This window comes from Myxocyprinus asiaticus, chromosome 45 (assembly GCF_019703515.2).
Source record: "Myxocyprinus asiaticus isolate MX2 ecotype Aquarium Trade chromosome 45, UBuf_Myxa_2, whole genome shotgun sequence".
Classification (NCBI taxonomy): domain Eukaryota; kingdom Metazoa; phylum Chordata; class Actinopteri; order Cypriniformes; family Catostomidae; genus Myxocyprinus; species Myxocyprinus asiaticus.
The window spans coordinates 12,300,954-12,315,580 of record NC_059388.1 but is presented as its reverse complement, the minus strand read 5'-3'; the positions used below and the strand labels follow the sequence as shown (position 1 = coordinate 12,315,580).

Below are 14,627 nucleotides of genomic sequence, written 5' to 3'. Positions count from 1 at the left end.
ACAAACCCGTCCCAAACCTGAGGTTTTTCAAGCTACTTGAAAAACTAACAGCAACAAACAGCGATTTGTCAGGTCCGGTCAGGCTCAGGTCAGGTAGCAGACCTCTACACAAGTGTAGCCAAACCTGTACACACACTCACACTTACTTAGCTATCTATGATATCTATGCTGTCTATTGAGGGTGTCCTCAGATGTCCCCAAAGGGAAATTCTGCCAAATATAGCTCACTTTCGTTGACAGTTTTATCCCTAAACTATAACTAGGTAATGCACACACACATTCACATAGTGCAGGCTAATAAATCTTACAGTTCATTTGTGAAAAAAACAAACAAACAAAAAAAAAAAAGTATAAAACATAACTACTTAAAATAATGCACTTTAAGCTATTATGCTTATGCCAAACTGAATAAGACACTGTTGAAATCATCAACTTGAGAATTGAGCACTATTTCTGCACTGTTAAAGCATGTGTCTCCCATGTGTTCACTTTATGGAGCCCAGAGTGGATTGTGCTGTGTGTGTATGTGTGTGTCAGTCTGTCTTTTTTATTTTTCCTTCTTTCCCCTCTGTTTTCCCCTCCTCTGGGCTGTCCTGAAACTTTATTATGAACCTCCAGCATACAATGGTAGATCCTATGTCACAAACTCACAACCGACAGCTGATGAATTAACAGCCGTACATTTTCTCAGCGTTTTCTCTCAGACTGAAAACATACACGCACTCATTCACACACTCTCACACAATGCATTGCTGACCCTAACAGAAATTTTTGGACAGAGAGGACAGAGATTGTGGTGTGTTTGTGATTTGTATGTGTGCTGCAGAGTTTTAACTCTGCAATCTCTTTGTTTCAGCTAATGAGAAGGTTGAAGATATTAACAGTTGCCCCAAGAGTCATTCTCAAATGGTAAGTGTCTTGTTTCATGTATTTAACTTGTTCATTCAGAATGCTTAAATATTAATTATTTTATTTTCACTATTTGTGATTACACACTTGCTGAAAGACAAAATTATGGTTACCGCTTTCTAGAAAACATTATTTTGTCCATGTCATATGCCTTTTGATATATATGAACCAAATGTATGCTTTAATACCTGCTGTGTCAAACAATTACTTTGTCACCTGCCAGGTGACTTGAGCAAATTTACCAGCAATGAACAGTTGAACAGTTCTTACTGGTCTTGAAACTGTACTTTGCATTATTGTTATTATTGAATATATATATACAGTACCGTGCAAAAGTCTTAGGTATGAGCCTATGCAGCTGCTAGAGAGTATGGCCAGATACACAGCGTCTCGTTTCCAGAGTAACGTTCCATGAAACCGAGACATTTCCCTTCGTAGGAACTCGAGCTGCATAATCGGTATTGGAACAATATACATTCACGCCATGCGAACAGTAGCTGCCAACTGTCTAAGCCCGTGTGGCAAGCATATAGCGGTGCACAAGCGAGCTAAATAAAAAGAAGGAATTATGAGTTTTCTCCTGTTCCAACAGAGAGAACCTGGGAGGCAGGAGTCAAACCCTCGTCCAGATTATAAAATCTAACAAATGTATGTGGAGAGGACCACCCTGCCTCCAAACAAATGTCCTCCAAGGACGCACCTCTAGTCAAAGCCCATGAGGATGCCATACTCCTCTTAGAATGGGCTTGAATACCCAAAGGTGAAACCGCACACTTTGTAGGCACTTGAAATTGCATCAATAAGCCAATGAGACAGTCTTTGGCACCAAAACACCCCCGTTGTGGCCACTAAGCAGACAAACAATTGCGTGAGAATAGCGTGAAGCCTCCACGCGCACTATGTCTCTTGCTCTGACTTACGGCACTGGCTAGTATGGTCAACCTAAACTTGCAGCGCCCGAACTGGGCAAAGCATATGTAACCTTTCATGCTCCTTAAATTGGTTAGGATAGAAAGCCTGAAAGTTAATGGTCTACGAGTGAAATGACGTTGAAATAATCTTGGGCAAGTAGCCCAAACGAGGTCTTAACATGACCCTTGAACACCCTGGTAAAAAAATCCATACATAAGGGATTGATCGACAGGGCACACAAATCACAGTCTCTCTTAAACTATGCCAATGACACTAGCAGGGCTGTTTTAAGATAAATCCCATAAAGGAACGCAGATGAAAAGGTGTAAGCCTACATACCCCGCGCATAAAAAGAGAGACAAGAGAACATCTACCAATAGAGACGTCATAGTTAGCGCGTGCTCAGCCGCTATAGCAGCAACATAGACTTTAAGTATTGCCAGGGAAACCCCGGCCCAGAAACGCTCCTGCAAAAAATTCCAGCACTGTACCAGCAGGGCAGTGAACTGGATTTTCACCTCGCGCTGTACAACAAGAAGCAAAAATACGCCATTTGAACATATTAAGCCTCCTATTTGATGAAGCTCTAGCATTTAGGATAGTATCAACCACAGCAGGGGATAACCCTACATTCAAAAGTGCTAACCATTGAGGGGCCATGCCCATAACTTCTACGAGTCTGGCCGGGGGTGCCAAATGCTGCCCTAAGCCTGAGACAACATGTCTGTTCTGACTGGAATCTCCCAAGGCACTTTCTCCAGGAGAGAGACCAGAGTTGAAAACCATACTTGAGATGGCCAAAACAGTACAACTAACAGAATCCGAACTCAATCCTCCCGAACTCTGCAGGACCGCATGCAGCAGACTGATCAGTGGAAACATGTAAAGACGTGCTGTCAGCCACTGATACACCAATGTATCGATGCCCAGCGGTGCTGGGGGAGAGAGGGAAAACCAGAGGGGACAGTGCAATGTCTCGCTCAAAGTGAACAGGTCCACTTCCTCTCTGCCAAATCTTCTCCAGATTTGTTCCATAATCTGAGTATGTAATGTCCACTCTCCAGGCATCAGCCCTGTCTGGACAGAAGATCCACCCCCAAATTCAACCGGCCTGGAACATGTATGGCTCGTAAAGACAGCACATTGTCCCATGTCCACAGAAGAATGCGATGTTCCAGCCTCAGCTCAGCATGAGAGTGCACTCCTCCCTGGCAATTGATGTAGGAAACCACAGTCCTCTTTTCTGACTGGACGAGGATATGGCTGTCCTGAATTTCCGGGAGGAAAAACATTAACACCAGCAGCACCGCAAACATCTCCAGACAATTTATATGCCAATATTGCCGCTGGCCCATTCAAACCCCATAGGTTGGATGACCCTCGTACACAGCGCCCAAACCATGCAGGAGGCGTCTGTAGTTATAACCTTGCGGTGACTCAACTGTCCAAACAGAACGCCCAACATCAGAAGGCGGGTCCGTTTCCATGGTAACAAAGTTTGGTAGCACGCATGCATCACTTTGAAGAGACGTAACACATGCATCAGTGGTTAAAGTCCCTTTGTGGAGTTCATCCAGCACTGAAAATGTCTTGCCTGCAACATGCCCAGGGGAATGACAGCAGAAGATGTGATCATCAGCCCCAAAAGCCTGTGAAATGTTCTCGCAGAGTGAATGCATCCCACTCTGAACATCGCTAGACAATGGCAAAAAGACAGAACGTAAACTGGAGACAGCTGTGCCTGCATCGCCCACGAATCCAGCTCCACCCCTAGAAACAGAGTCTGTTGCCCTGGCAACAGAACACTCTTGTCTAGGTTTACACGCAGCCCTAGATTGCTCAAATGGCTGAGAACGACATCTCGATTGATGTATGGCTCTTGCCTGCAGCGCGACCTGTAACCACTAGATTGTGTGCTTGGTTTACTTTTGGCAACTGCCCCAAAACCAGCGGCACAGCAGAGGGAAGCCTTCGCTCCTGAAATATTGTGGCTGGTTGAAGAGAATTTGATAATGTTTTTGCCTTTATTGTATTTAGACATAAATGATGAGTGCCCTGAAATGTATCTACAGCAGGGACGTTGACAGAATAAACATTTTCTCTAGTATTTTGAACAGGGAAAAGCATATGAACATTGGGGAGAATTTTTATTTGAGAAAACTTGTTCACCACAATGGCCCCAGCATTTTTTATGGGGGGACAACGTGTGGTGCTTATGTTCACTGTGCGTGTTGTGTACACTTGTGCTTGATGAACATCAAATTCCGTTATTCATATCTTGAGACCTTTGGTCATGGAGACAGAGGCTGAATTAGGGATGCTTTTTTATGTTCACTCCCCAGCACAAACTGCGGGGGGGAAACAGAACCATATTCTGGCTGTCGGGTGTTCGAGGCGTATACAATGGCGAACTCAACCCGATACTGTCCAAAGGGCAAGCACGAGCTACATGGATACGTTTGTACAGTCAGATTTCATTCACTGAATGGGGGCTCACCCTTCGTTTTACTGCAAGTCCGCCAGGCTCGCTTCTGGTGTCCTGCCAGCTGTTTAAAAGGGGCCTGGCCAATATTCAAACGTCTACGCGTATGTGCCTGTGATGCCGGGAATGAACAAGGACCCCAATCCTTCTGAGGGGGTGCAAAACTCATGTCTGGCGCATTATGTGGCTCTCTGGTGGGACGCTGGAAGGATACTGAACATGAACACACCAGAACTGCAGCGGGCTTTAGTCTCTCGCTGCAAGAAAGCATCTTCCTGCTGGAACGCGGAAGTCTGCTGTTTCACAGCACGGAATTTTTCCACCACCAACTGGACTGTATCACAGAACAGTCCAGGTTGTGACACAAGGGTGTTCATTAGAAAGGCCTTGTCATGAATATCTGTGAGCGTAAGCCACCACGAGGCCCACCATATTCCGACCAACAGCACAAGCAGTGTGTTTTTTTTGTCTCTCAGTGCACAATCAGAAGCTTGCCATTGTTCCATGATGGCCTCAGCATCCAGCCCAGCTCCCTCGTCTAAATCCCTCATAAAATGGGCCTGGTAGGCTTGCAAAACTGTCAGCGTGTGCGAAGCAAAAACCGCCTGACCCGAAGCCTGATAGGTCTGCTCAACAAGGATGACATCACCCTGCACGGCTTTGAGGGAAGAGCAGGCTTCAATTTCCATGTGGTTGCCGAAGAAGGAGAGAGATGGGCAGCCAGCATCTTTTCCATCGCTGGGACCGAAGTATATCTGTGTTCAGAAGCTCGACACACATTCGAAAATTCCGAGGTAGATTGATTTGTAATCCTGGCCGAGTAAGGTTGATACCAGGACTTTGAAATCTCATGATGGAGGTCCGGGGAAAAAGGCAGAGGCCTACGAGGCATAGCTGTGTGTTGGCCTGCTAAAAAAACAGTCTTCCAAGATCGATTTATGATCCTCCGACTGCGTTTCATCCGGCCAGTCCAGGTGCCATATAATAACCTCCAGCAACTTCGTATAAGTTACCGAAGGTCTGGAAATCCAACTGCTAGGAGGCAAGTCTTCAGCCTGGCTGCCGGCGAAATCTTTGGAATCTGACGGCGTCATAGACATGCCGTCCTTATCCTCAGTGCTGAAGGAAACCGCTATGCAGGCCTCAGGGCTAGGACGCAAGTGCCCGTGTCTAAATTACATGGGAGAACGTCGAGCCGAATCTGGGGAGAGTGACAGAGAGAACCGTAGGTCGGCCTGTTGCTCACAGGTCTAGTGGCCTGCACCAGCACATGGCTTGACCAAATTTCCAAAGGAGGCAAGCCTTTCGCAGAGCATCCCGACGTTCATTAAATTGCACTGCGGGCAGTCTGAACCCTCCAACACAGCCTCCGCATGGCAAAACCCCAGACAGGCAACGCACAGGTTGGGGGAATCTTCACCAATGATAAATCATGTACACGAAGGTAAGCACTTCTTAAATTCCATCCTGTGTTCCACTCAAAAGGAGAATAATAATGATCCTCACTTCGACAAGAGTCGCTAGTACAACACGGGCCAGATGAGATTGTGCACTGAAGAACAAAAAACCTGTCTTGATGCCGCGAAAGTGAGCACCTTTATGGAGCCCATGACATAGCTCCCTAGGGGTATTGCTTAAGCGCCATCAGCCAATAAATTGGCGTGATTGTGTAAGGGCTTCATACCACGTAACACTCAGACGTTTCTCATAGCGATTACACAGCTCAAGTTCCTATGCAAGGGAACCTTTTCAGATTGTTGGCAGATGATTTGTCGGACCTGGTGCAAATAGCGCCATAGGAATCCATTGTTCCGAGTCAAAAGCTTGTTCAGATCAAACATTCAAACCAAAAATGTGGACTTGGTGTAAATAGGCCTGTAGCCTTCTGACAACCAAGCTAAACTGATTCATTGCTGTTATCTGTGTAGGTACAGTAGGATCCTACATGCATTTGCATTGTATTGCTGCTGTAGCACATTACAGTAATTAAATTCTGCTAAACTGTTCTAGAGTAAAGGCTTTAGTAGTCCCACAGGTCTCTTCTGCAAGAGAATGGACCGGCCGGGTGCTGGGCTATAACTCTTTGCATGTCAGTGAGTACAGGGCCTCAACTGAGAATTCTGGTATAGCATCTCTGGGTATATCCTAACAATTCCCATATAGGTATGCTTGTCTGCTGTGTTTTATTGTATCATTCAATGCCCATAATGTAGGTCTTGCACCTGCTGCCAGTATGTAAGGGTTTTACACTGAGGAAGTGTGTCTACAAAGCGGCTGTAAATGTGAAACTGTTTTGAGGTCGAGGTTATAGAGGAATCTGACATTAAGACAATCACAAACATACACACACTATACAGCAGCAAAGCTAAAGCGCAATAATCCAGTGTTGGCCGAATTCTCTGCCATTGCTCTGGGTTTTTTTTTTTGGTTTTCGATTGATACGAACATATCACTGTGCAAAAACAGCATGGTCTATAGGATGGACTTGTTTGTGTGTTAAGAAAGAGGATAAAAAATAGCCTATCCTGACCTCAGTCTGGTTAACGTGTTCAGGAATTAGCCCGGAAACTAATCTTTTGTGCCCCTTTTCCTGTATTTGTTACTGTGTGGCAGTTCATATTAAGCAGTACATATGCATCTAGCCTCATTGCACAGAAAGCAGGCAATTTGCCAATAAGAAATAATCAGTTATAACTATCACTCAGAATGGAAATTCCTTATGGATTAGGACAAGATAGCCATCCATACATCTTTTGATGGAAATCAATAAAACTTTACAACTTAGCATTAACCGAAATGCTTGCTCACAACCATTAAAACCACTGTTAAAAATGACTCAGTGTAAGGCTTTAGTTTAAATGAGTGCAATTTTGGATGCTTTCCCAAGCAATGAAGACGGTTGTTACATTACATGCGTAATAAACTCTCTCTCATTGATCTGATTGGTCTCTTGGGGCTTAATTAAACTGGCATAAAGAAAGGCAAATAAATCACCCCCTGCAAGCAGTCTGTTCATTCACTCACTGACCCATATGAGAATGCTTCTTGCAAGATAGGTTTCCTTTTCCCATAAGGAATTGCTATGATTACAGTTGGTATAGAGTGTAACAGTACCCACCCATCTTTTCAGCAGTCTTGGTTCCGGAAGTATTCTTCCCATTATTTTTTTTTTCCATCAGGATTTCATAAAATCCTTCATAAAATATTTTGAATCCATGAACCAAACCAACCTGCTGAATCACAACAAATGATTAAAAAAAATCAGACGTAAAGACAAAGTTACAAGACTGTGTACATACGTCTTTAATTAGATAATGAACTATAAGCTCATGAAGCATTCAGAATGACCTAATCTAAAAAAAAAAAAAAAAAAAGAAATATTTAAAACTATTGATTTAAAGTTGTATAGAATCAATATATTTTAAGTATATTGGAGAATATTCATATATATACAAATATGGAAGTAGTTTGACAATGTAGGGAGACTGACTAAATTTTGTCATTCGCAGTGTGTCCTGGAAGATGGCGATCACTGCTGAGCTCTTTTGCCACAATTTGTTTGCGGCGATTATTTGATTGGTGGAAGTTTTCATTTCGGGATTATGGGTAGTGTCTTTTTTTATTAGAAATTCTGCTATTAAATGCGATTTAATGGGTCATGAAACCCCCAAAAATTTTTTTTTAGATGTTAACAGATATGTACAATTTTGAAAACAATGATAGCACTCATTATGTTTATTAAAAAGGGTAAAGTGGTTATTTTTTCAGGGGGTTTTTTGTTGCCATTTTGTTCTTCCAGTTTAAAAACATGCGTGGACGTTGTATTTTTGCTGTGCTATACGCAACCAGTGTTGGGTGTAATCCAATTATAAGGTAATTAGTTACTGTAATCTAATTACTTTTAGTCAAAAAGTAGTCTAATGCATTACATTTTAAATTCTTGTAATCAGATTACAGTTACTGACTTTCAGTTCATATAATTGTGTTACAATGAACAAGAAAGAAATATAGATCTTACTTTGAATTTGTTGAGCGGAAAGGTGTCTTAGAAAGTAACTTAAATATAAAATAATTAGTAATATGAATACTTTTTCAGTGAAGTAATTAGTAAAGTAATCTGATTACAATTTTAGACAAATAATTAATACATGTACACCAATGCTTTTTCACATACATCTCTCACAGATTGTCAGAAACTCGAAGCAACGCATTTAATATGTAGTTCCTAATCACATTTAGAATGACTGTGTTCTACGTTAAAATTTCACTAAGGAGTCTCTTAGCTTCTTAGCGTTATTTTTGTGGTCCTTGGCTGCCACATCAAACCTCTGTTCATAACTCTTTCTACTGTCATCAGCCGTAATAGGGGCAAATTTTGCACTGACAGTATTGTCTCGTCCCTAAAACGGGACAACACATGAACTGAGCATGCAAGGAATGTCTTTAAACACAACATAACGCCCTACAGCTTGAAAACAAGAAATCCAAACAGGCCTATAAAATCCCATTCAGCTCAAAGTAAAGCTTCAGAATACTAATCTATATAGTTAAAAATTTCCTTAATAAACCACATTGCATTTCAAAATTTAACAGATGTGCAGGCACACAATTGGACTGCAATTCCAAGAATGGACTATATAATACTGGGGACTTGAAACTCTGGCTTATACCCTTACAAAAACAAAAACAGAAAAACAGTACCAGAAAAAAAATGACCATGGTATTACCATGTTTTTTGGACAGGTGCCATAGCACTACCATGTTTATTTATTTATTTAATTATTTTTATTTTTTTGGACATGTGCTTATTGTACTAGCATGTTTTTTGGACATATATCATGGTAGCACAATGTAAATACCATGATGCATGAATTTCAGTAACACTGTATATGTCAAAGTACTATGTTATTACCATCTGATAATTTACCGTACCACAGCAGTACTTTTTACAGTAAGGGTTAGGTTAAGGCTTAAGACTATAGACAGAGATGGCTCCCATCTGTCTATATACATACACATACTGTCCTCAGTGTCTCAAACCTCCAGTGTCTTCTGCAGATTTGAGTTTGTGGCCAGTAGGAGAGGTTGACTCATCTGCTGCCTCTGTAGGTCGTATGGGAGGACATTTAAGTGTATGTTATGGATTGTATAGTGGAAGTATCATCTGGGCTCCATCTGTTATCAGTGCACAGGCTGACAGCTGAGGGATACACTCTTCACTGAGCCCACAGACATTAGCATATCCCTCTGATGGCCCACCGCATTCACCTTCATCTGATTAATACGACATCCGTCTGGCATTAACACACCATGCAGCTGTTCATTAGAGAGCCCAGGCTCCTCAGCTGGTTTATTTAGATAGATATCAGCTTGTCCACATGACATCAAGATCAGTGGACCTGGTAAAGTCACTTTAAAAGGCTGGACTTTGGGACTTGATTAAATTTGTGGGTAACACTTTATAATAACTTTTAACAATAAATCATTAGCAAACATTATATAATGCTTAACAGATCATTAGTTAATATTTATTCAAATAGATAGAAATATGAGAAAATGCACTCGTTAAAGGTGCTGAAAGCAATTTCAGCCATTCTACGTACACGAGACTGAGCAATTGAATTAGCCACGGCCCCTCTTTCCAAAACCCGCACTCCAAAGATCCCAAAAGAGCTTTATTGATACCGGTATCATGCAGAAATTGTTGTTAAAAACAACAGAAGCAAAATAGCGCCATCAACTGACAAATGTTATGAACAAAATGGCTAAAAAATGGCAACTAAGTCTCAATAATTCGCTGCAACTACAGTACTTTGAGAACACGCAAAATGATTGACAGGTCAAAAGTGTCTTTGTCCACGGTCCTTGGACACATTTTTGTTTGCTGTCACAGAGACAGGTAAAATATCTTACAACAATTATTTCAGTAATATGTCTCAGGCGATAGGGACAATTTTTGCGTACCTTTCCATGAAAAAATAGCTTATAGCACCTTTAATGTATACTAATTAATTTGACTAACATACAACTAATGATCTGTTAAGCATTATGTAATGTAAAGTCAAATACTTACAAATGTTTTTAAACTTTAATTCCTATATGGCCTTGCACTGTTTAACATCTACAAACCATTTAAGAAATGTTATGTAATGATTAAAAGATAATTTGTTAATGTATATTTGAAAGCTTACAAATGTCAAAGCTCATGCACTTTTTGCATTTGCAAATGTTTTCAGAAATTGTATATATTTTTCACAACTTCTCACACTTTTCATGTGTATAAATTATTTATTAATATCCAACTAATTAGTAACTAAGATATGTAAAAGCCACATATTTGTTGTTAGTTTGTTGTGGTATGCATGCATGTTTTTCTATGCACATATTTATAAATCATTTATTAATAATTTGGGTGACACTTTACAATAAGGTTCCATTTGTCCATTTGAATAATTTTTTTACAGCATTTATTATTATGTGTTAATGTTAATTAATAAAAATACAATTGTTCATTGTTAGTTCATGTAAGTTGTTAGTGCATTATCTAATGTTAACAAACACACTTTTGAATTTAAAAATGCATAACTATATGTTGAATAATATCAAATATAACTGATAAATAGTTTTAACTTTGGATTGGGTACTGCAAAAACTATGAACAAATAATTAATAAATGGTTTGCAAAGATGTGCGAATAGTAAAAGCATGCTTACATACCACAACAAACAAATATCAAATGTGTGGTTTTTACAGACAATGGTTTCTAATTAGCTGGACATTATTGAATAATTTGTAAACATGAATAGTGTGTGACGTGGTGAAAAATAACAATAATTTCGGATCTTTTTTTTTTTTTATAAATGTAAAAATGTGCATGAGCTCATTTACTGTATGAATCATTTATGAAAAGTGTAATGATATTTGTAAGCATTTAAATGTACATTAACAAATAATCTTTTAATCATTATATAACATTTGTAAAAAATAAATAAATTAAAAAAAAACATTTGTCTATGTTAAAAAGTGTAAGGTCGTATATGAATGAAAGTTTTATAATATTTGTATTGTATAGTGTTTGTTAATTATTTATTAATGACATTTATTATAGTATTATAAAGTTACCATTTAGTTTTGTTAGTTAGTGTCCCAAAAGACCTATTTGGCATTATCTGAGGTAAACACAACCTGGTCTCATAGAATCACATTACTATTCCAACATTTTTGCAAATATTATGTTTACGTGTCTTGTACATATCACATCTGTATCTTTATGAAATGAGCACTAGATGCGCTAAAACAATTACTTTTATTCCCATTCACACAAATCACGAGTAAAGCAGCAGATTATCAGTTCACAAACACTTACTTTTTGCCCGGTTCCTAACACAGTACTATCTTATGTCATAACACGACAAACATTTTTATATAGTGAATGACTTGTAAGCAAGGTTAGAAATGAAGGTGGGCTTGGGGCATGGGTCACGTTTTTTGCATCTCACAATTACTTTTTATGACACTATTGGTTAAGTTTAGACTTAAGGTTTAGTTTAGGGAAGTAGGTTTTGTTGGTTTAAAACTTGATAGAGGATTAACCTTAAAATAATGTCCGTCTGCTTCATTTGTACATACATCAACAATGAAAAAATAGCTCAAATGGAATGTGCCCTTTATTGGCACCCTTTATGAATGCTACTTGTTCTTAATGGATGGGGGAGTTCAAAGTAAAAGAAAGGCTTTTCAAGAAGTGCAAAGTTGCTAGGAAGGTACCAACTGGCCGGTAATTTTCCAGTTGTACCCCATGCTTGTTTAATCCCTCATTAAAATGTTCAGTTTTTACCTAGCCTAAATTACATGGTAACAGAGTCGGCCCCTTCTTAATAGTCTTTTCCTCTAAACTCTTGTTGTTGTCTCAGAATTCATCTCTTTCCCTGTAACTTCAACTTTTTGGATCTAGATAGGTGGTGTTTAGCTTAAGTGTCAGTTTCTCAGTTTAGTTCAGATCACTCTCTGTTACTCTTCGCTCAGCTCTCTCACAGGGTTTAAGGAGTTTGTTATTGACTGAATGAGTCTTGCACATGAGACATTTCTCACCTTGTCCTCTTGTGTGTTTAATGCCACATAGTGACACTTGACGTTCACATTTGATTTGTGACATGCAAGGTTTGACATTAGTGGTGACCTCTCCAGGCTCAACATGTAGACATAGCAGACAGAGTTCTGATTGTTTCCTGACAGATCCGTTTACTCTCGCTGGACTTTGACCTCTTCTCTGGGAGGATCTGTTTTGGATTGATGGATCTTCTGCATCTTTACTGTTGTCAGGGAATCATTTTGGTGATTATCTGGATTTCAAACTCTTTCGAAATTACCTTGAGGTCTGTGGATTCTCAGAATCAGAATCAGAATCAGCTTTATTGTCAAGTATACTTACACATACAAGGAATTTGTCTTGGTGACAGGAGCTACCAGTGTACAACAATACAAAACAATACAAAAACAGCAGCAAGACATAGATAATAATAAAACATAAAAAATAAAACTAATTATACACATACGTACAGACACACACATACATACATACACACATACACATGGGTAGTGCAAATCTAATACAATCTGTTATGTACAGTGCAAATACAAATCTGTTATGTACAGTGCAAATGTTTATTTATTTATTTATTTATTTTTTTTTTTTTTTCAGAGGAATAAAATGGCAGAAGAGGTTGGATGTGTTGGATAAATATAAGAAAGACTAAACTGTGTATTGCACATAGTTATTGCTCATTGCTGGGCAATTTAACTGTTCATGAGATGGATAGCCTGAGGGAAAACAACTGTTCCTGTGCCTGACGGTTCTGGTGCTCAGAGCTCTGAAGTGTCGGCCAGAAGGCAACAGTTCAAAAAGGTAGTGGGCAGGGTGAGTGGGGTCCAGAGTGATTTTTCCAGCAGGGGGCAACCAATAATCCTCTCAGCAGTCCGAACTGTCCTTTGTAGTCTTCTGATGTCTGATTTCGTAGCTGAACCAAACCAGAGAGTTATTGAAGTGCAGAGGACAGAATCAATGACTGCTGAGTTAAACTGTATCAGCAGCGCCTGTGGTAAGTTGAATTTCCTCATCTGGCGAAGGAAGTACAACCTCTGCTGGGCCTTTTTCACAATGGTGTCAGTGTGGGTCTCCCACTTCAGGTCCTGTGAGATGGTAGTGCCCAGGAACCTGAATGACTCCACTGCTGCCACAGTGCTGTTTAGAATGGTGAGGGGGGTCATTGTTGGGGTGTTTCTCCTAAAGTCCACAATGATCTCCACCGTTTTGAGCGTGTTCAGCTCAAGATTGTTTTGACTGCACCAGACAGCCAGCTGTTCAACTTCCCTTCTGTATGCAGACTCATTGTCATCTCGGATGAGGCCAATGACAGTGGTGTCATCTGCAAACTTCAGGAGCTTGACAGAGGGGTCCTTGGCGATGCAGTCATTGGTGTAGAGGGAGAAGAGTAGTGGGTAGAGCACACATCCCTGGGGGGAACAAGTGCGGATTTTACAGGTGCTAGAAGTGAGTTTCCCCTGTCTCACAAGCTGCTGCTGCCTGTCCATCAGAAAGCTGGTAATCCACTGACAGATAGACATGGGAACAGAAAGTTGGTGTAATTTATTCTGGAGTATAGCTGGGATGATGGTGTTGAAAGCTGAACTGAAGTCCACAAAAAGCATCCTTGCATTTGTCCCTGGTCTGTCCAGATGTTGCAGGATATGATGCAATCCTATGTTGAGCAAATTGAAGGGGATCTAGAAAGGGTCCAGTGATGTTATTCAGGTGGGCCAACACCAGTCTCTCAAATGATTTCATGACCACAGACGTCAGGGCGACAGGTCTGTAGTCATTAAGTCCTGGGATTTTTGGTTTCTTTGGGACAGGAATAATGATTGAGCATTTGAAGCAGCATGGGACTTCACACTGCTCCAGTAATCTATTGAAGATCTGTGTGATGATGGGGGCCAGCTGGTTTGCACAGGATCGAAGACACGCTGGTGAGATGCCATCTGGGCCTGAAGCCTTCCTTGTCTTTTGTTTCCAAAAGACGCGGCTCACACCACCTTTACAGATCTTAAGTGCAGGTTGAGTAGCAGGAGGGGGGAGGATGGGGGTTGCAGGAGGTGTTGGTGTTTGTGTGAAGTGAAGGTCAGAGTGGGTGTGGGGTGTGAGATTGGGCCTTTTAAATCTGCAGTAGAACACATTCAGGTCGTCAGCCAGTTGCTGGTTCCCTACAGGGTTGGAGGTAGGAGTCCTGTAATTTGTGAGTTGTTTCATGCCACTCCACACTCATGC

General features: G+C 40.6%; 1 protein-coding gene across 1 annotated transcript in view; it reads left to right on the top strand.

Moving 5' to 3' along the window:
* LOC127435393 (neuron navigator 3-like) overlaps positions 1–14,627 on the top strand; it is a 216,241-nt gene that overhangs the window by 66,156 nt on the left and 135,458 nt on the right. Inside the window, exon 3 of the mRNA XM_051688837.1 lies at positions 857–909. Coding sequence (XP_051544797.1) covers positions 857–909 — 53 coding nt within the window. The remainder of the gene's footprint in view (positions 1–856; positions 910–14,627) is intronic.